Source organism: Vipera ursinii, assembly GCF_947247035.1.
Source record: "Vipera ursinii genome assembly, chromosome: 6".
Lineage (NCBI taxonomy): Eukaryota > Metazoa > Chordata > Lepidosauria > Squamata > Viperidae > Vipera > Vipera ursinii.
Genome location: NC_139515.1, coordinates 70214802 through 70237206, shown reverse-complemented (window position 1 = coordinate 70237206; position 22405 = coordinate 70214802). Strand labels below are relative to the sequence as shown.

General features: G+C 37.1%; 1 protein-coding gene across 1 annotated transcript; it reads right to left on the bottom strand.

Moving 5' to 3' along the window:
* Positions 1 to 891: 891 nt before the first annotated feature.
* LOC310642383 (cystine/glutamate transporter-like) lies at positions 892 to 21949 on the bottom strand (the record flags this gene model as incomplete). Its single annotated transcript, XM_083366048.1, has 12 exons — positions 892 to 1254; positions 2473 to 2650; positions 3359 to 3508; positions 3899 to 3995; positions 4748 to 4851; positions 7458 to 7581; positions 10126 to 10170; positions 11169 to 11268; positions 12889 to 13014; positions 16692 to 16807; positions 18533 to 18659; positions 21736 to 21949. The coding sequence occupies 12 exons, from the start codon at positions 21947 to 21949 to the stop codon at positions 1190 to 1192; spliced, it is 1446 nt and encodes a 481-aa protein (XP_083222174.1). The 3' UTR covers positions 892 to 1189.
* Between the last annotated feature and the right edge of the window lie 456 nt (positions 21950 to 22405).

The following is a 22405-nucleotide window of genomic DNA, read 5'->3' as shown; positions in this document are numbered from 1 at the left end:
GTTAGACCATGATAACATACTCCCAACCATATTTCTTAAGATACAGATTTTACATACAGGCACCTTGTTTGCTTTGTGTTTTGTTTTAAACGTGACTTTGGTGAGTGCTTCAGCTCTCTTTAAGGCATGGGTGTCAAACTCAATTGTGTCACATGATGTATTGCGATATATTTTGCCTTTGCGGAGCTGGGGTGGGCGTGGCCTGTGTGTGATGCATCTGGCCCTTGGGCTGCCAGTTTGAAACCCCCCTTTAAGGCTTAAAAGCAATTATTTACAGTAGAATGGACAGACAGTTATTCATAATTTATTATTGCCAAGGAATTAAAAAATCTGATTACCTCCATTACAAAAATTACTTACAAATACAAATCATTGCAACACTTGTCCTAAATCTTTAGGGCCATACCGTACATGTAGAATATTTACTTGGGATATGTCTCTGTATCAGCAGTGTGCAGATCATTTCAAGATTTAAATTGCCAGATTTCAGAAACATCAGTCTCACCAGAAGCATTCCAATCTTAGCAACATGTTCTGGCTTTGAAAATGGAAGGCAGAACAGTTTATACTGTTTTTTTTCTTTTTTAGTAGAGTCAGAGCGGGCTGTTCCAATGGCAGACCATTTCTGATAAGGTTGGGAATGGTTTTGAGGTTGGAATATTTTGGATGTGGAGATTTTAACCTTAAAACATTTTCAACCTCTATTTATCAGTCATTTTGTGAACTGAATTTTCATTTTTAACTAATTATTACTATACTTTTGTGCAAGCTTGAACATTTCTAGGGCGAGCAAGACCCACATTTCCTATGACAATAGATTGCTTATTGTCATAAGAAGGAAGTGCTGTAGACAACAATATTATGGTTACTATATACTGTATACTGAACTAAGACTTGCTTAAGGTTCTGCAGATATTGCTGATGGGTTTTTCATAAAGAGTTTTGATTTATTTTTTATTCCTTATAAACTGCTTGTTCAAGCTTCTGGGCAGGAGAAGATCAGTCTTATACCTTTGAAAGACAAAATGAAACATGAGGTAACTCATGGAAAGAGATTCTCACATACTGTATCTCTTGCTCCTTGCTTTAAAATGGCTTGGAGGTATGTTTCTTACAGTAGTAGCGTCAGGAGTTTGCAGGTTCCTTGCAGTCTAAATATTGTTTTCCTTACTCCAAATACACAACTCCTTCAATACATCTGGACTTCCTGAAGAGTCACCTTCATCAGGATCTGTAGCTTCACTGTCATGGAGTCTAAATAGTTCCAAAGAGGAAACAATAAAAATAAATTCTTTCAGAGAGCAATCATCTGATGTTTTTCAGTTAAAAAATAATAATTAGATTGCTTCAAATATTGGCTTGGTAGAATCTTCTCATGTTAGCACATTTTACTAAAAGACATATGTTTTTATGAGCTACACAGCTATTTTGAACCATATATTGCCCTGTGAATACATTCCTATTTTGCTTGATACTGTCTTTTTGCAATTAAATTTTAATGCAGTTAACTGCTTATGGCTTATTTGAATTTCGGTACCACAAGTCATAAAGGGGCCATCATTCCCCACCCTGGTCTACACAATCTTAGCTTATGAAGACTGGTGAAATTTTGCTTGGCTTCACAGGTTATGTGGTCTATCCTGGGGTGGGTGGGTTATTGCTACATCTATTGCTCATTTTGCTACTAGTGGAGTGACCAGCAAATAAGATAAACATTCAGTAAAAGGTCAGAGAAGGGGCAAAGAGGGTCCCATTTCCCCAAAGTTTTTAAAATATGCCGAACAGTATAGTGTTAGCATATCTATTTCTGCTGGCTTTTGCTGTTCCACATGTTTATTTATAGTTCATATTTAAAATGCCCATTTCCCTTAAAGTGGGCTCTGTGCTCTATTAAAATGAATATAATTGATAAAAACAACATATAAAAATTAACGGTACAATTTAATTAGGATTAAAAAATTTAAAATTATATATTAATGATAAACATCAAAAGGTAAAAATCCTAAGATTTAACATTGGTTATTACAAGGAGGGGCTCTCATGGGACTAGTCAGGCACACAGTTGAATGGTCCTCTGCGACCCCCCACAAGTATTCAGAACCAAGATTTGACCCCTTTTGTAAGAGATTGGGGGTTTTCCTCACCTCTGAGGGCAGGAGGTTGCACAGTGGGGGCAGCAGCAGAGAAAGCTTTCTTCCTAAACCCTGCCAGTCAAAATTATTTGACTGATGGGGTCTGTAGCCTGATCGATTGAGGCTGGCTGATGAGATAGGGTGAAGCCTGTTCTATAAGTAATCTGACCCTATGTTTCTTTCCCTACACTGCCCAAGCAGTGGTGAAATAGAGTGCAAAGAAGCACATGGAAAGAATGGTATGGAGTAGGGAGGTAAAAGTTAGACAATGAAGTAGCCAGAGTAGTGAGCATATGACCTGGTACCTCCCCAATATAGTAGTACTCCTGGCTAAACTTACTGAACTTTGATGTACAGCAGCCTGGTATTCTAGTTTTCTGAACCACCAGATAGTAGACAGGTAAGCCAGATAAAGTTAAAGCGCATCCAATACTGGTGTTCACAGGATCTGAATATAGTGATGTCCCCACAATGAAGAAACAGGCTACTGTGAATACCAGTGGGAAGAACAGAGGCACCTAAAGGAATGAGTCAGAAGGTAATCAACAGGCCATCTTTAAACCTGCAAGCAACTGTAATGTTTACAACACATGGAAGGACATGCAAGCAACTATAATGTTTACAACACATGGAAGAACAATCAAAATATATTTATATAATTTTGCCAATCAAAGGGCCAATAAATTATTCATGTGCTATGCAGGATTTTCTTTTTTGTGTGGTTTTATGAATCCTTGGTTTGCTTTTGGTTTGATTTCCAGAGAACATGGGAATAGAAATGAGAACATAAATTGATGTTTCTGTTGACAATGCACAATTACAGTGTATGTAATTATGACTGTTATATTTAATCCTGATTAAATATTAAACATGAATGCATATTCTACAGTTAAAAATCAATTGTAAACTAGAATGATGGAACTTTATGTTTTAAATATTTCATTAGCAAACTACAGTCAAGATTTAGGGATCTTTCCTTTTGTGCTTCACTCCAGAAAGAAAGGAAAGAATAAATAATTATGAATGAATGTGGATGGTCATGAATAAAGATACAACATTGATTTACTAGAAATAGTATTGGACAAGAAAGAATTTGTTTGCATTATGTCTTAACGTAATCAGTGTTTTATTCACCCCCCCTATATCTTCCTATGTTCTTATGTCAATATCTTTCTTCCAGAAAAGTAGAAGCAATATTCTGGTTTCCAATTTGATATTGATCCTACCTTAAAAGGTCTCACTATTGTTGGATGTTGGAAGCAATGTATCATGTACCCCAGTGTGGTAAGTCCTAGGAAGAACCAGCGGGAGAAGCTGTAGAAGTTTAAAAGTCCATAAAGGTCACCAATGGACACCATCAAGTAGACCAAAGGTAACTGGGTCAATAAAGAAAGCCAACAGAACATATAAATATTTCTTTTTGTTCCTTTTATTCAACAAAATTAAACATTAGCAACAATTTTCTTTCAATACAGATATTTAGAGCTGATTATAGGTCAGGTCAGAGAAACCAATATAGTTTGGATTACTTGCTAAGCACAAATTTTAAATTGAATTATCTAAGTGATAGGAATATCAGTTATGAAAACCTGTACCAAATGTTAGCCGAAGGGTTTTTTTCTTAGGAATTATTTAGAAAAATGAAACATCTGTGATTATAACATAGGATTCTGATAAAAAAGGGGATACGTATAGATTTCATTCTCAAATTCTTAGTTCCTTCATTTAAGAACAGGGAGGTAGAATTCCGAAATTTAAGCTCATACCATTAATATTAAAGCTGGGACAGGAGTGTGTCTTTCCAGGTGTATCATTGAAAAGAGGACTGGCCACTGTCCTTCTCGTGCAGCTGCAAACAACATCCTGCATAATAAAGATAGCTTTTAAGTAGAGCCAATGTTTTGTAGTATTGGTTACAGTGAAGTCACGAAAATTAATTTGGTCATTGTTGTTTTTAAACCATAGCTTATTATGGTCTTAGTTATATGCTAACTATTACTTGTTCATTTAAAAAACCCCATAGTATCCTACATAAGTCCAATGATTGCATTATATTTTGCTTCTTGAAAGTTAGAATAATGCAAGATTGTTAAAATGCCCTTTGCAATGTTAGTGTTTGTTTTTTTTATTCCCCAGAAAATCATATATTGTTGGAATCGAACCATCTCTGGCTTGTGGCACATGTAAACTTATGATATGTATCTGTTTACTGTGTTTTTAAAAACTTATAGTACAAGAACTATAGTGTGTTCAATGCTATATCATTTTTTTCTTTAAACTGTATCAGAACTTTACATAAATTCATGTCTTTCTTTTTTATAGCCATCTCATCTCTTTAAAGAATATGGATATACACACACATGTGTGTTTTATTTATATTAAGGATTTATTGTGTTGGCTTGTTTTTCCTATAATTTATTAGGTTTTAGAGGTTTCCCTATTAAATTGCTATTTGAAAAAAGGAACAAAAATGTATATTTCTAATGTTATACCTCTTGCATATATCAGTGACACTTTCCCTTTTTATTTATTTATTTTTATATCTTTTTATTATTTTGATAGTTCAGGAAACAGAGTCAGAATCCAATTTATTCAAAATGCTTTCAGGACTTTACCTGGATGCAGCAAAGATTCCTCCATTTAAAGCACCAAAACATGAGAGAGCTACAAGGATTAGAATTGCAGAGGAAATGTTCTTGAAAACTTTATCAGTGAAACTCTAGGAAAAAAATAAGGAATCTTTATTTTTCCCTTCCCTTTACATATTTGTATATCATTTAGAAGAAGGAATTATCACTCTTTTATTTTACATATTTTTTTCTTTCTGTAGTTACCTTTCAAGAGAACTAGCACAGTAATAAAAGGCAAGACAAATATAGTGTTCATTTTATTAACTTTTTAAAAAATCGGTTAATGGACCTCCCCAAATGTATTTTTATTTATTTTATTGACTTTTTTTAAAAAAGTGGTATAATTTATCCACTGCCTCAATTCTAGTAACTGTAAGTCTTGTTTACAGTTATTCACATAATAATCATGAAATTAATTCAGTATAATGGAAAACAATAACAAATCATAAATGAAGTATACATCCATTATTTATGGTCCAAGATCAAATACAATCAAAAGACCAGAACACAGTACAATTAACTGTAAAAGTAAAATTTAAAATTGCAAGATAGCATGAGGGAAGCACCAGACAGTTTTAAATAGCTATATATATTGACAAGAATTTTGCAGGGCCTTAGAGATTTCTGAAGAGTGGTCATCCAGAAGGATAAGTGCCTCCTGATTACAATGGGCAATTGAGAGTCATTACCAATTGGAAGTATTAACGTGATTACCTTTGGGTGCACAATGGATATTTTCATGTATATGTGAGACAATTATGTCAGTCTGAACAGAAACAAATTCAACTTTCATATGGGACATTTATATATCTACCAGTTGTTGCCCTAAAAGGAACTACCTTGATATTACTATAAAATGTGATACAAATATGTATGGATAGACTGGAGAGGAGAAATATTTGTGCTATGAAAGGGATGGGTGACTTTGGCTCTGGCATTTTGGATGTCTAGATCCCAATTCCTCTACTTTAATTCAGCCAGATTTTATCAAGTCCCAAAGCAGGTGTGTAGACAAGTTAAGACCACAACATGCCAAATTGTCATTAATTTGCCTTTTTATATTGGAAGATAATTTATCAGGCAAGATGAAATAAACTAAGGAAGTTCCCCAGTAGATTTGCTTCAACCAAAATTTAAGAAAAAATCTTAATCAAGCTCCAAGGGAAATGCAGCCTAATTCTAATTGTGTCAGGAGATGGGAAATGGAATAAACTTGTAAGCTTTTCAAGAATTTTGATTGGATTGCTTCTAAATTAGGAACTTTCTTGTAAATACACAACTGAATATTATATAGCATCAAACCCAGAACTTTAGCTTTAAATCGTTTAATAGCTACTGAGAAATAATTGTTACAAAATTGAGCTGTATATTTTAATCACAAGAGACACTTTGGAAACTTTTACTAGAAGCTCTATTGTTTGAGTAGATCAGCAAGAGAACATTGAAAATAGAGACCTAGATATTTAAAGAGTTTTACCTGCTTGATGAGTTTGCTGTTAACTGTTCATTTAATGGAGCCTTAAAGTATTTCTTACAGAATACCTGTACTTTTGTTTTGGAGCAATATCTAGATCAGACATGTCAAACGCAAGGCCCGGGGGCCGAATGCGGCCCGCGAAGTGGTTTCATGTGGCCTGCGAAGCCATCCTGGAAACAGTGAGGGAACGGCCCCCACTGCCTTGGCCCTGGCCCAGAGACCCTCCTTCTGCCAGAGACCCTCAGATCTGTCCCACTCCTGCCCAGGCCCCCATAGCCACCCTTGATGTGAACGATGTAGAGCTGGCCACGCCCACCCAGTAGGCCACACCCACCCTGGCCATACCCACCCAGCCCCTTGAGGGCAGCCGCAGTGCTGATGTGGCCCTCAATGAAATTGAGTTTGACACCCCTGATCTAGATGTTTTCCAGAGTAGTAAGGTGGTAGAAATTTAAGACATTTTTGAAGGCTTACAGTTAAAATATCAAAGATATACATGCCCATCATTTTGACAACTAAAGATACAGCTACATTATTACTTTGCTTTGAAGAGTATTGGGGAAATCAATTTTCAGATGAATGGACTATATAATAGACAAACAGACATAAAGAATGCGACCTTGCAACTTCTAGCGCACAGCTGTCTATTGTAAGTTTTTGTAAAAACATTCCCATTAGAACCCCTGAACCTCAAGATGCAAATTTCTTCAGACTATTGTTCTCTGTAAACTGCAGGAGGGCAGAAAGTAGCCTTAAATCTTTTCATTATTACTTATGAATATGTATTACTTATACATGCATATGCTTATATCATTTCCCCCTCCTTTCCCCTCCTTACGAGTGTATTTCTTTGTCTGCAGAATGTGTCTTCCATGATTTGGAGGAAATCCCTCCAGGATGTGCCATCTAATCTACGCTGCAGTGAGCTTTGATTTTTTTGGGTTGATGTTTTGGATCCTGAGTTTGATTCCACAAGAAGCAATATATTCACTAATATTATGGAAACCATTTGATTTTTATTATTTTTGGGCACACAAAGCAGCTTTTACTGACTCCTTTATGTGCTTGTTTCACGGTCCATGAGACAGGTGTTTACTTTGGGCATTCAATTTGTTATTTTTTGGATTAAACCTGATTTTTTCCCCCAATAAGTCTTCTTACTCCTGATCTTACTAACAGCACTTAAAGAATTGCAAATAATGAGCAAAGTATACTCACCACAGCTACTGCATCTGAACTGAGAATTTCTTGCGGTGTCAAGACAGCATAGTAAGATACATTAGTAAGGATATAACTGACTGTAACAACAATTAAGGAAACGATTATTGCCCGAGGGATGTTCCTGGAAAAAAAAAGTTTAATTTTAATACGGTCCAGCAATAATTGTACATTATCTTTTGGCTATGACTAGTGTCAGATTAACCAACTCATATGCCATGGCAGGCTTTATATATGGTAACCATTATTTAAGCTGCATATAACCAGCATTGCTCCTACAAATCTACTGCCAAGAGGTGCAAAGCACAGAACAGAGGTTGTTACATGGGCAGGTTGAGGCATGCTTACAATTGTGCCTCTGCAATCTGGACTTGCTACAGCTTCCTAGTAGTCTTCAAGGATATCCCATATAAAGTGGGTTGCAACAGTCCAACCAGAAGATGACCACTTATGAATTGTGACAGTTTTGGTATGGGAACAATTGGTGCACTGCATGAATTTGTGTAAAAGCCCACAAAGGTAGAGCTCCTATCTGGTGTTTGTGCAGGATCTGTGACTAAGAAACACACACACAACTGAAATTGCACACTAGTCCTGAAAAGGGAAGTGCAATCCCATTTAGGAGTAAAAATGGAACCACTCCAGATACAGGAGGTCCAAACATCAACAGCCACTCAGACTTGAGCTTAAGTGTTCCTCCCCATCCAAAGCCATAAAGCCTCCATGCATTGGGGTAAAACCTTGATAGAATTTCCTGGCTGGCACTGGGGTTAGATTTATAGTTGGGTATGCTATTGATACTGGATATTTATGATGTCATTCTGGAAAGAGTACAGAGAAGAGCAACAAAGATGATTAGGGGACTGGAGGCTAAAACATATGAAGAATGGTTGCAAGAATTGGGTATATCTAGTTGAATGAAAAGAAGGATGAGGGGTGACGTTATAGCAGTGTTCCAATATTCAAGGGGCTGTCAGAAAGAAGAGGGAGTCAAGCTATTCTCCAAAGCACCTGAAGGCAAGATAAGAAGCAATGGATGGAAACTAATCAAGGAGAGAACCAACCTAGAACTAAGGAGAAATTTCCTGACAGAATCAGTGGAAAGACTTGGAGCCAGAAGTTGTGGGTGCTCCAACACTGGAGGTTTTTAAGAAGAGATTTTAATAGATTAAGAACCATTTGTCTGGAATGGTATACTGTAGGGTTTCCCAGTTGAGCAGGGGGTTGGACTAGAAGACCTCCAAGGTCCCTTCCGACTCTGTTATTGTTATTCTGGATTCCAACAGATGACCTTACCCAGTGGCCTCACGTGGATGATAAACTGTGAAGCATGTTATGTAAACAGGAGATTTGGAATCATCAAAAATGTTCAACTTTTTTGGCAGCATAGTTTCATGCGTATTACGTTTACTGTAACAGCATAAACTGTAGGCTACACTAAACTACAGCCTTAGCTGTACAGAAGTAAAAGGCAAGCAAACCAGTTAACATAATCTATTATTTTTGCCTTTTCTTCCTCATGCCCCCCAAATAAGTGCTTTTATTTTTCTGACTGCCTCCACTGAAACAGCCCTTTAATTATGGCAATTTTGGTGATGCCAGTAGATTTCCTTTCTAATCCAATGAACTCATTGTGCTAAGCAGACAGGAAAGGCTGTTAAGTTAAAAAAAAGAAAAATTACATCAGATTAAACAAGGGTCAAGTTCAATTATAGGAGGCCACATCTCTCTGTGAATCTGACATAAAGACAATCCAGGATCCAAATAATAATTTTGTTATAGTGAGGTGATAAATAAAACCTGAAAATAGGCATTTACTCAGAGGAGCTGCTGAAGTGATAAAGAATAATGGAGTCTTCACAATGAGACCTCTGGCAAGAAGGAGGAGATCTTTGATGGAAGAAGTTAATGGATGACACTTTAAGATAGTTCTAGATAGCACTGGATCTTGGTTGTAGGACTGAACAAAGTTAGCAGGTAAACTTGATAGATTGGTTGCAGATTTGAACTGAGCCCAATCAAGACTTAGGAGCTATTAGGCATGGGCTTTGTCAGGACTATTTCAATTAAGCCTTAATAACAACTCCTTTGGGTTCATCCTAGTCCTTTGGTAAAAAGGACAAGAAAACCAGATGGACATGCCAGAGTTGAACTGACTTGACAGTTCTTTGCCATCCAGCTCCCTGTTTTGAGTTCAAATTTTGTCCTGGGAGTTTGTCCTGTCTGCAGCACTCTTCTTCCTGACCTCAGAATAGCAAAGTTTTTCGAAAAAGCCTTGGGATTGGAATTGTAGCAAGCCCCGCATCACGAATGTGTAATACAAGCATTTTTGGATTAGCATGACATATAAATCCACTCCATATTATATATATAAATCCAATATATTATATAAAGATATAACATATTCCTGGACTCGAACAAGTACTAATTATTCAGTTTTACTCATCTACAACATTTCAACTTCCTCCTCGGATTTCTCAGTTGTCCGGCAAACTTCTGAGTCGTCTAGTCTTCCTCTCCCCTCTTTAATTGTTTAGTTGTCTCCTTGGTTGAGACTGTAGTTTTTATCATCCATAGCTTCTGAATTTCTTTGGCAAGAACACCCTCTAGACGTCACATATTATAACAACAATAAATGCAAAATGGGTGATTATTCCTGCACACTTACTTTTTAGGATCTACAATTTCTTCAGTTACAAAGTTGATATAGAACCTGAAATAAGCAAACAAATAAAAGAGTCAAAATATGCTCTGATCCACTTCATGCCATATAGGTTATTCTAGTCGAGAGTTTGCATTTCATCTTAAAGGAGAGCCATAATTTTTGTCTAACGCCTAACCACATAAATAGCAGCAAGCCAATTACAAAACTCCTTTATAATTTAAAGTAAGGTTTCTGTCTTCAGAAATGGAATTCACAGTTCATTCAGACAGGCTTTATCAACCTTAAAAAGGCATCTTATCAGGGTTTTTTAAATGTTTAAAAAATTTCAGTGGGTTAAATGTCAGTGGGTTAGGACGCTGAGCTTGTCGATCAGAAGATCGGCAGTTTGGCGGGTCAAATCCCGAGTGCCACATAGCAGAGTGAGCGCCTGTTACTCGTCCCAGCTTCTGCCAACTTAGCAGTTCGAAAGCACGTAAAAATGCAAGTAGAAAAATAGGGACCACTACGGTGGGAAGGTAACAGCGTTCTGTGCGCCTTTGGCATCTAGTCATGCCAGCCACATGACCACGGAGACGTCCTCGGACAAGCGCTGACTCTTCGGCTTTGAAATGGAGATGAGCACCGGCCCCTAGAGTTGGAAACGACTAGCACGCATGTGCGGGGAAACCTTTACCTTTACCTAATACATTTAGGGAAAATTAGCAGACATACTGCAATTGAGAGCATTAAGGTTACTAATCCATTGCCAACTATTGCTTGAGCTGATAAGTTGCATGTTTGCTCATACAATATGTTAAACTCAAATCCCAGAAAAATTCTCTTTGGAATATCAACATACATAATTTAAAAATAAATAAAAGCAAACCAATCATACGGCTTAATATATTTACACTGCTATAAATTTGATTGAAAGTTGAATAAATGTAATGATTTCCAAATAGATATTTTTTTTAAAAAAATTAGTTACAACTTTGAGGGTGCATCAGTGTCCCTTCTACCATTTAGAAAAGGAAAAAAGTTAAAAAGCTCATAATTTAGAAACTTACCATCCTCCATAAGCAAACATCCCGGAATAAAAAGCAAGAGGCAGCTTTTCAAGTGTTAAGGAACTTGTGTCAAAACTATCCTGGAAATTTTCATTATGACCTAGTAAAAAAAAGACATACTTTTCCTCTTTCTTGTAACAAACAATAAAGATAGTCCTTGACCTATGCCCACAACTGAGGCTAGCATTTCTGTTGCTAAGTGAGACATTTGTTAAGTGAACTTTGCCCCATTTAATGACATTTCTTCCCATAGTTATTAGGTGAATCGCTGCAGTTGTTAAATTAGTAACACTGTTGTTAAGTGAATCTGGCTTCCCCATTGGGTTTGCTTGTCAGATGGTTGCACACAGGGATCACATGACCCTGGGACGCTACAACTGTCATAAGTATGAGTCAGTTGCCAAGCATCTGAATTTTGATCATGTCACCATGGGGATGCTGCAATGGTCATAAGTGAGAAAAATGGTCATAAGTCGTTTTTTTCAGAGTTGTAACTTTGGATGGTCATTAAATTATAAGGCAGGTTGAGGACTACCTCATAATTAGCATCTTTCTAATGTAGGCTTTTGTATCACCTGAACAAGAAAACCAGGTAAAAATCTAAGATCTAAGATTCCTGGAGTTTAAGGGCTACATAAATCAATAGCACTCTTTTAAAAAAAACCAAAGAAATATTCTTATTCTGTACTAGTGTTTGCCTTCTCCTTATCCCATAGGCCTTCTGAAGATATCGGGGTATCCACAAGATGTAATTAAAAAAAACAAACAGATGGCAGCTGTGATGATGCAAAATCCTACACATTTATTATTATTATTGTGTTGCACTGAAGGTTTGCAGCCTTGTGTTGTGAGAGAGAGAGAGAGAGAGAGAGAGAAGAAGTACCAACATCAGTGTCTGGCAAGGAAGTTAATATGAAAACTTTCTGTTATTATTACAACTATCATCACATTTATTTGCTGCTCATCTTGCAGTTTCAGATGACTCTGAGTGGAAAATGCCCAGAATAGGAAACAGGAAAAGGGAGAAAGAATTGCTGGTGGAATTTCAGAAGTACGTGTGAAGGATCCTTGGCCCATGGGTTCTGCTTTGACAGCTTCATTGAGACTAAATGTAGCCAATTTAGTTGAGTTGTTGCACAATTCCACTTCTCTTAACAGTGACCATGTTAGTAGAGACTAAAATCTGGAATCTAATAATATAGTTTTGTGGAATTCTGGGGGCTATAGAGGTATATCTCTGGAAAAGAACAGGTGGGGAATGCTGAGCTAGCTGAAACTACATAATTTCAATGTATGCATGAATCTTTAAGAATAACAGAAAGGCTCCTGTCAACTTAGACCAGAGGTCCCCAACCCCGGTCCCTAGATTGGTACCAGTCCACAGATGCCAGAAACCAGTCCACGCAAACAAGTAAATCTCCATCTGCGGCATGCAGGCAGCACACAAAACCACTTCCCCCTACGGTCCATGGAAAAAAACCTCTCTTCATGGAATCTGTCCCTGGCGCCCAAAAGGTTGGGGGCCACTGCTTTAGACTAACAAATTAAGTCTGACTTGGATAAGATAACCCTTCAAATAAAGAACCAAAGAGCAAACATTCAAGTGTGTCTGAGAGTGGGTGTCTTCTACCTCTCTTTATCTTTCCAGTGCCAATATCCCCTTGCTTTTTCTTTTGTTAATTTTGGCATCCTCCACTTCTTCTGGTGCTCCATGTCTTACCATTTCCAAGTGCCAACATCCCAGGAACAATAATTAGACCCACAGTGATCATCTTCAGGACAGTGAGCACTGTCTGTACTTTGGCAGCCCAACTCACACTCCAACAGTTCAGGACTATGGCTAAGGCTGAATTGGGAGAGAGAGAGAGAGAGAGAGAGAGAGAGAGAGAGAGAGAGAGAGAGAGAGAGAGAGAGAGAGAGCTGCATAAGCTGATTTAATTATGCTTTCAGTTAGGGCTTTCCTATTGCAAAACTAAATAAAGTGATAACAATCAGTTTGGATAGGAACACTCCGTAATCCTGAAAGCAAGACAGATTCCCTCGCTGCAAGTAATTTATCTTAAAAATTATGCAGGTAAAATCTTTTAAACTATTATATTAAGCTAATTAATAGGAAAAATGCACACTGAGTTAACATGATAGAATAAGAAATGCAAAATAACAGAGAATGGCCTACATAATTAAAGAAATAACTAAACATTAATCAGATTGCTTGAAACACTTTTTTATTTAGTTTTGGGGAAAAAAACACTAATGAAAATAATAGCTAGCTATATATAACAAAAATATGCTGCTGCTTCCAATGTTTTTTGATAGATTTATGCAAAGAGGTGGCTTTAATCTGCTTTGAATAAGCAGCTACATTCCAGAGAGTTAACATGACTTTCTTCACATCACCCACTCACTGAATATACTGATCCATCAAGGTGCTTATACATATGCTGTCTGTTCCACAAATTCTATACCAATTTGAGGGGACTTTCCCAACAGTGTACCTCTTATGGGCAAAGATACCACCTTATAATATAGGGTATTTATAGCCCAAGAGTTTTTACATGTTTTTGCAGCTTAAATGCAACTATTAGAATTCCTGGCAATATTAGTAATAACAAAGATAACTAACAAAAACAATTTGCAAAAGGCAGAAGCTTACACGAATGATTCAAATGTAGCTGTACTGGCACTCCACTCTAGTAATGAAGATTTCATGGGGAAGGACGTTCTGATGGAGTGCACAAAAATTAATCACTGTTCAGGATGAAACTTTGAACTGATTTGATAGGAAAACTAATTAAGCAATTCAACAAATATTAAGGTGGAATGTGGGAAGTCAGCTAATATGATCCAACAGATGTCAGTAAATATGTTACTAATGAATTCAGTGAAAATAATTTTCTTTTCAAGTTTCAGAAGTTGCCCAGACTTCTGTTGCCTTTTAAAAAAAGTGTGTTTGATATTGAAAGAGTTCAAAAAGATAATTACAGACATTAAACTGATACCCAGGATCAAAAGAAATGATTTTGAAATTAGAGAACATGCAGAAAAGACTGATTAACTGAATATTTTATCTCCAAATATTATAATCTGGCCATGTTACAAAGAAGAAAAGCCTTCAAATCTTTAACAGAAGAATTATAAAAAAATGGAATAAGGTGTAAATGGAGGTTCCTTTCAAGATAGTTTTACTTCAACCACAAGAAAGAGTGACTGTTTCTATGCTTCCAGAGATGAATAGAATTTTAACAAGACTATTTTATAAAGAATGTGTGAAGAATTAACAGAGCTGATGCTTAAAGAACTGATATATCTTTTAAAGAAGAAAATAGGATAAAAGGAATTTCTGGCATTAGGGACTTACAGGATGGCTGGTAGTTATAAAATGTTCAGTATTGTTTCATAAGACTGGAAATAGGAAGGAAATAAATAAGATAAAATACAAAGAATGGAAAAGAATTATATAGAAGTTAATAGGAAGCAGGAGAAATTAGAGCTCAGAATAGCTCTCCTGTACCCTAGAACAGGAGTCTTCAAAGTTGGCCCTTTTATGACGTGTGGACTTCAACTCCCAGAATTCCTCAGCCATGCTGGCTGAGGAATTCTGGGACTTGAAGTCCACACGTCATAAAAGTGCCAAGTTTGAAGACCCCTGCCCTAGAACAATTAGAGGATTTAATTAACTCTCTGTGAGCTTCTGTTCATATGGATCTAATTGGGTTGGGAGGGTGAGAAGTGGGGGATAAATGGAGAAAGGAACTGAGGGAGAGTTTGGAAAGGGCTTTGGGGAAGCAAGAAAAAAAAGATAGTAAAAATGATGTTGAAGATTTCACAAGTAATAATAGCAATAGCATTTAGATTTATTTACCACCCCATAGTGCTTTACAGCACTCTCTGGGCAGTTTGCAAAGTCAGCATATTACCCCCAACAATCTGGGGTCTCATGTTACCGACCTCGGAAGGTTGGAAGGTTGAGTCAATCTCAAGCCCTGTTAGGATTGAACTCCAAGCTGTGGGCCCAGTTAGCCTGCAATACTGCATTCCAACAACTGCACCACCAGGGCTCATATAATCATAAAAATGCTTATAATTTAAATAGGGTTCCAACACTGGGGCTAAACAAATGTAATAGCTGGGTGAATTTGGTTGTAGTGTGTGATTTAAATGTACCCAGCTATGCGTGCAGATGGAACAAGTTTAAGAAAATCATAAGACAATTGCAAAGAAATATTGGAGTAGGATTCATATTCTAATACAGAAGATTCTTAAAGTGAATATTAAGATAAAACCAGAAACTTTTCTTTTGGGTTTAATGGAAAAAAGACTTGGGGAAAAAATTGGAACTTTGATGTTATATATGTTGACGGCAACCAGATTACTTTATGCAAAAAAATGAAAGGACACTTTGATTCCCACAATGGCTGCAAAAGTTGCTGGAGTTAGCAGAGATGGCTAAATTGACTGTTTTGATAAAATAAAATAAAAAATAAGTACATTTTTTACTACTTGGAAACCACATCTGGACTTTGTGCTTGAGGTGGAAAAAAATGAAACTTTGATTTTTGAGATAGATTTGTTGATATAGAAATGACTAGTTTGTACCACTATATAAAAAGTTGTGGTTTGATGTTACTATCTTAGTTTACTGCACCAAAGGGAAATGGAAGTCAACACCTTTTCTCCCCCCCCTTTTCTGAACTTTTCCATTCCCTTTTTCCTATTTCTTTTTGTATTTTATACTATAAACTAATAAAAAAAGAAAATCATAAGACAATTTTGGGTATTTGACAGACTGCACAGTTTAAAGCATCTGCATGAGCTTATTGATATCTGGGAAGATAATAGATATTTCTGTTAACAAAGGGATTTATATTTCTTTTTATTTATTATATTTAGAGGCCTCCTGATTCCAAAGTGATAATAGGCAGCTTGTACTTTAAAAGAGAAGAAAATAATAATAATAATAAAAAGATTATGTATATCTGGAAAAAACACAATTCTCCCTTCCACACTGAGAACTGAGAAAAATCCTGAGTTCACAAATCATGCTAAACAATAGTTGGTTGAACAAACCACTATTGGCTGAATACAGATAAAACAAATAGAAGACCTGGTTTACAAATCGCCAAAGCCTTTGTTCACACTATATACTAAACTAAAACCAAACAAACCACATCATTGTTTATCATGTGTGTTAACCCACAGTCAAAATAAATGAGCTAAGAATGTACTAATCATTGCCACAGGATTTTGACTCTGCTCTGGCCTGATTAAATGTTAGAAGCAGAAAGTGAGACATCAGCTTAGCAAGTTTTGGATTCTGTGTTCATCAACTATCCCTACCTGTACAGGTAGCTTCATAGATTTTATCAGATTCGTTGTGCAATAAGTGACTATTAAATCTTCCAGTCGTTTATCTTACTTCAGAGCAAAGATACTTAAAAAAAATTGATACTAAAGACTGTAGTAAATACCTGTTTATTGATAATAAACTATAAATACTTTGATCATGCATTCACTGATACTCACTAATTCCTGTCATAGTGATCAGTTTCACAGCCAGAGAAGGGACGTCACAAGAATCAAAGAAAGGCTCAATGAGGTATCGACCAAATGCCAAAGACACCACAGCTATATTTGCAGGGCTGGAATATAAAAGCCAGAATATCAGATACAAATCTTTCACTTTTTTGTTGCTTTCTCTCATCTTTGCTTTTGTTGAAGGCTTGTGGGTTTTCCATTGTGAAAAAAATCCACAAGCGAAATGAAATTAAAAGTGAAAATAGTGATTGCTTTCAGAAATATTCATCTGGAAGATTGGATAGAACATGAGGAGAACTCAAGTCTGAGAAATGTCTACTTTTAATGTTTGGCAGACCCAAGTTTATCATTTAATCAAAATGGTGGATTTAGTCCACACCTTGCATAGAGCCTTGGTGGAGCAGTGGGCTAATGCCTCCTTAAGTAACACCAGCTGCCTGCAATTAGTGCAGGTTCGCATCCCACCAAGCTCAAGGTTGACTCAGCCTTCCATCCTTCCGAGGTTGGTAAAATGAGGACCCAGATTGTTGGGGGCAATAAGCTGACTTTGTAATAATGCCGCTTGGGGTGTGTGTGAAAGCCCTAATAAGCAGGCATATACATAGAATGAAGGCTACTGCTAAGCACATTGATTTGTGCTTTAAATTGTAAGCCGCCCTGAGTCTTCGGAGAAGGGCGGGATATAAATGGGATTAAAAAAAAAAGTCATGGTTTAGTTCAGTTATAGTTTGTGGAATAAGCCACTTCTGATTTTAATTATTTTTATTGTTCTTAATATATAAATTAAATATACTATATCATTTAATGTTTAAATATCGTGAATTCTATAAGCTACCTAGAGCCTAGCAGGTTTCAGTCAGTAAATAAATCACATAACTAACTAAATACAAAGTCGAAGTCCTAAATCATCAGTACAATGTTACAAAGCATAACGTATTAATAATAGTTTTTTTTTACAAAACTATTATTTTGTGCTATCCTCTTCTCATTCTTCTGGCTTATGACCTTCATGATAATATAATAATAAAAAGAAAAGGAGCAGGATTGTCAATAGGATGTGGTCAAAAGAATCAAGATGACTTTGTGATTATAGCTACGTATACATCACATATAAAAGAAGCTAAAGTTTTGATGCCACATCACAACTGCCATCTTGGTGTGTGTTTTTTTTTTACCATACTCTGTGGACTCTGCTGAAAGGAAATAAATCTGGATCTTCTGACCACGGTGAGGTAGGATTCCTTCAGAATCATTGTGTTGGCCTGCAATAGGAATGGATCTACTCTATTGATGCAAGATTTGCCATCCATCAGTTGCAGGGATCTCTGTAGCTCTTAGATGTTCCCTGGAAGACAGTTCAGTTGACTGAGGAATGATTTGGTTTGGTGGAAGAGGACAATGTCATCCAATCAATCCCAAATTGATTTTTATGGAGTCAGAGAGGCAGGCCTTTAGCTTATTGCAAGCCAGGCAGTGGTATCTGCACCGTAAGAAATGAAGAAAACCATTTATCTTATGACTGAAAGGAAGACGTCTTTGGTTTGGGATTGTTTTTGACCTGGAGTCTTCCTAGAGCTTTCTCTATTATTGCTTCCATTCTTCGTTCTTCCCCACTGTTCCCTGTCATTCTCAGATGCTTTCCCCCCTCCCTTCTTCCAAACATTTGTTAGATCTCAGTGGTGCTCCATTCACCAGCTGTCTGCCTTTAAAAACACAGCTGGAACATGCCCCATTGAGAGATTTAAAGAGACAAAGCTCCCAATAAATCTTCCCATCATCTGCCATTCCTTCCTTTTCAGACAAGGAAGGCAAAGAAAAGCCACCCTTACCGTATCATAATAAATTCAGCCCACAATCGGAGGAAAGCCGGCAATGGTCCAAGTGTCTCTAAAAGATAAATATAATGCCCGCCTGACTTTGCAATACATGTTCCGATATCTGCATAGGACAGAGCACCTGGAAATCAATAAAAAACCTGAGTTGTAAGTCATATCCATTCTCCTGGGACTAAGCTCCATTAAACTCAATGGATCTTTCTGCACATGTAATGTGGACATTTGGGGCCATATTGAGGCATATTTGGTCCTAACATCTCATCTTGTTCACCACTGCCACATTTTAAACTAGGGACACCTTTGTATTAAAACTATTATTAGATGTACTGTTTAACGTAACACAGAGTGATATAAAACAACTGAGGTGTTATCATTAATAATTTGTTATGTTTAAAAGTAAATGAAATCAAATTCAGGGGGGTATTTTGGCTCTGAGATAGTCCCTTGGTTTTTATTTTATTTATTTGGTTGTTTGAATATTTCAGCATCCCAGTTTTGGAAATGATTCACCGGTAAACTATTAAAAGAGCAAGAGTGACCCTTGGACCAGAAAAGGTTGGACAGTAATTTTCACCCAAGTCATAGCTAACTGAACACCATGACATGAAATTCATTTCTAGTAAGATGCAGTAATTATTATCACTGAGAATATTTTTTCCCCAAGAACTTGGCTGCGCTTCAAATGGTGCAAACATTTATCTGTGCATCACAGCTGTAAAGTAGTTGGAATTAAAACACAACGAGTGACACAAGATTGGTGGGGAAAGAGGGGGATTTTTACCTGGATTTCTCCAGCTCAGTCATTTTATTTATAATAGTGTTTTAGTCCCTTTTACTATTGTTCCCTAGCCACCCAAAAGCTTAAACCATCATAAAAAAGAATATGTAACATGATGGCAAAACAGGTATTAAAAATGCAACCAGGATTCAAACAAACCTCAATAAATGAGTTATAATATAAAAGGCCATCTCCTATTCTTCCATCAATGTTTCTGCATCCTTTTAAGGCAGAAAATACCTCACTTGAAAGCTGTGAGTAGATCCCAGAGTATATTTTCGTAGCTGCCACAATTACAAGATTTGAGCAGGGCATGGTGTAGTCCACATGCTTTGCAGGCAGTCCTTGACTTACAACCATTTGTTTAGTGACCAGTCAAAGTTATAATGGCACTGAAAAAAGATGACTGTTTGCCATACTTATGACTGTTGCGGCATCCCCAAGGTCACATGGTTAAAATTCAGATGCAAATGACTCATACTTATGACAGTTGCAGTGTCCCGGGGTCATGTGATCCCTTTGGAGCCCTTCTGACAAGCAAAGTCAATGGGAAGCCAGATTCCCTTAACCGCTGTCTTGCTAATTTAATAACTGCAGTGATTCACTTAATAATTGTGTTGAGAAAGGTCATAAAATGGGGGAAAACTCACTTAACAATTGTCTTGCATAGAAACAGAAATTTTGGGCTCAACTGTGGTTGTAAGTCGAGGACTACCTGTATTCCAGAGGTCCCCATCCACTAGTCCATGGACCAGTACTGGGCCGCGGCATGCCAGCAACCGGTCTGCACAAACAAGCAAAGCCCATCCATGGGATTCAGGTAGCACACAAAACCATGCACTCTCCAGTCCACAGAAAAACCTTTCTCCACAAAACCGGTCCCTGGTGCCCAAAAGGTTGGGGACCTCTGCTGTATTCCTTTGAGCTCCTTGTGAAAATGTTCTATAGTACTGCGAAGCAATGCTATGCCAGGTGTACTATGGGCAATTTTAGAGGGCTACACCAGACTGCCAGTCTGACTTACCAACAGGTGTAGGATGATCATCTGCTTTACTTTTCACAGGATAAGCTTCTATTGGAGCATGTCCTTTTATTTGAAGGGATACCTAGCAATGTGTGATTTTTAAAAATGAAGAACCACATAAAAGGGGATCAGGGGCCTGGCTCATCAAACCCTAGCATCTGAACACACATAGCCTCTTCCTCCCTGTAGTAAAGTGCATTTTACCTCTATTTAAAGATGAAAAGGTTGCTAAATTTACATCAGACATATAAACCAGTAAATGCAAACATTTAAAAAATTGCTGCCCACTTTCATCCATTTTCTTTGGCAATGATAAACAGCGTAGACCCCTGAGGCATATAGATGCGAAAAAGAGGGAGTTGTTTTGAGCCAAAGAAAAGAGAAACCTCATATGCAAATGGAACTTCAGGGAACAAGGCATACAGTACCCATCTGAAGGGAGTGAGCATCTTAATCTGTGCCATCCAAAACACATTAAGTCTCCAACACAGGATAGGCAAACTCAGAAGGGTGAGTGGTAGGGACGGAAATGTTCATTTGGAAGAATTAGCATGGGATAGAGGGGAAATGTCTGGCATATACACTGTCCTTTCTCAGTTTTTTCTTTTTTCTTTAACCCCCATGCTTAAGATGAAATTGATGGATTGAGAAGAAAAGAAGCTATTCCGTAGGGCGACAGAAGGCTATTACCAAGGGGAACAAGCAGGCCCAGATTTCTGTGGTAGACATGCATGCATTTTATTTCCACATTCTACTAGCAGTAGTTTCTTACTGCCCTGTGGTCCATAATGGCTCCCTGCTGTTTCACTGGCACAAAGTGATCATTATAAGCCAGCAAAAGCCACAGATTCCACATTAGTTCAAATATTAGATTCTTCCTCTTCCCATTAGAGCCCCTCCCTTTTTTTTAGGAATTCACTCTGCCAAGTCCTTGCTTGGATATTGCTATCATCAGATATACTATAAGGATTATCTATCTATCTATCTATCTATCTATCTATCTATCTATCTATCTATCTATCTATCTATCTATCATCTATATCATTATCTATCAACTATATCTATCTATCAACTACATCTATCATCTATCTATCTATCATTATCATCCCTATCTATCTATCTATCTATCTATCTATCTATCTATCTATCTATCTATCTATCTATCTATCTCATTATCTATCAACTATATCTATCTATCAACTACATCTATCATCTATCTATCTATCATTATCATCTATATCTATCTATCTATCTATCTATCTATCTATCTATCTATATCTATCTATCTATCTATCATCTATCTATCTATCATCTATCTATCTTCTAATAGTTTGAGTTTCTCAGCATGTAAAAATCAACAAGGTATTTTTTTAAAATGAAAACTGCACAACTCACCAAACAGAGACAGAATCCCACAAGCGAGCCATACAAGTAATGAGACCCCTACATTGCCTGAGTTTTGCAATACCCCTTTAGGAGAAATGAAGATCCCACTGCCCACCATGGTGCCTACAGCCAATGCAATGGCCCGAGTAAGGGTGATCTTTCTCCTCAGAAAAACAGCGTCCTTCTGCTCCACGGAAGCTTTTCTCTTCCTGCAAGGTCCCATATTTTCGCCTCTCTGTTTCCTCCGAATCACAGGAGTCTCGATGTCAGGCACCGCTTGAGTTACTGATTGTGTGGCAGTTCTGTTCTGTGCTGCCAATTCCTCTTCCTCTTCTTTTCTCTTTACTTAGCTAACAGCACAGTTTGGCCAGGAATCCTGTGGAATAATGGGAGCATGTGTAAACAAATATTTAAAGAAAAATATCATGTGGAATAGCAAGTAGGGGCCAAAATCCTAAAGAATAATGTATGCTGGTACTTCCGCTTCAGTCACTGATAAAATGGGGCATGCGTGTCCTCTTCTCAACTTTGCACCCAAAGAATTTGGTAGTATGGACTCTTCTTGGCTTCGTTTACAGTATGTGCAAGGCCAAACTCCCAGACAGGGTATTGACCCAAAATTTATTGATAATGGGCATATTTCAAAGAAACTTCAATCAGATTACAAAATAATTCCATA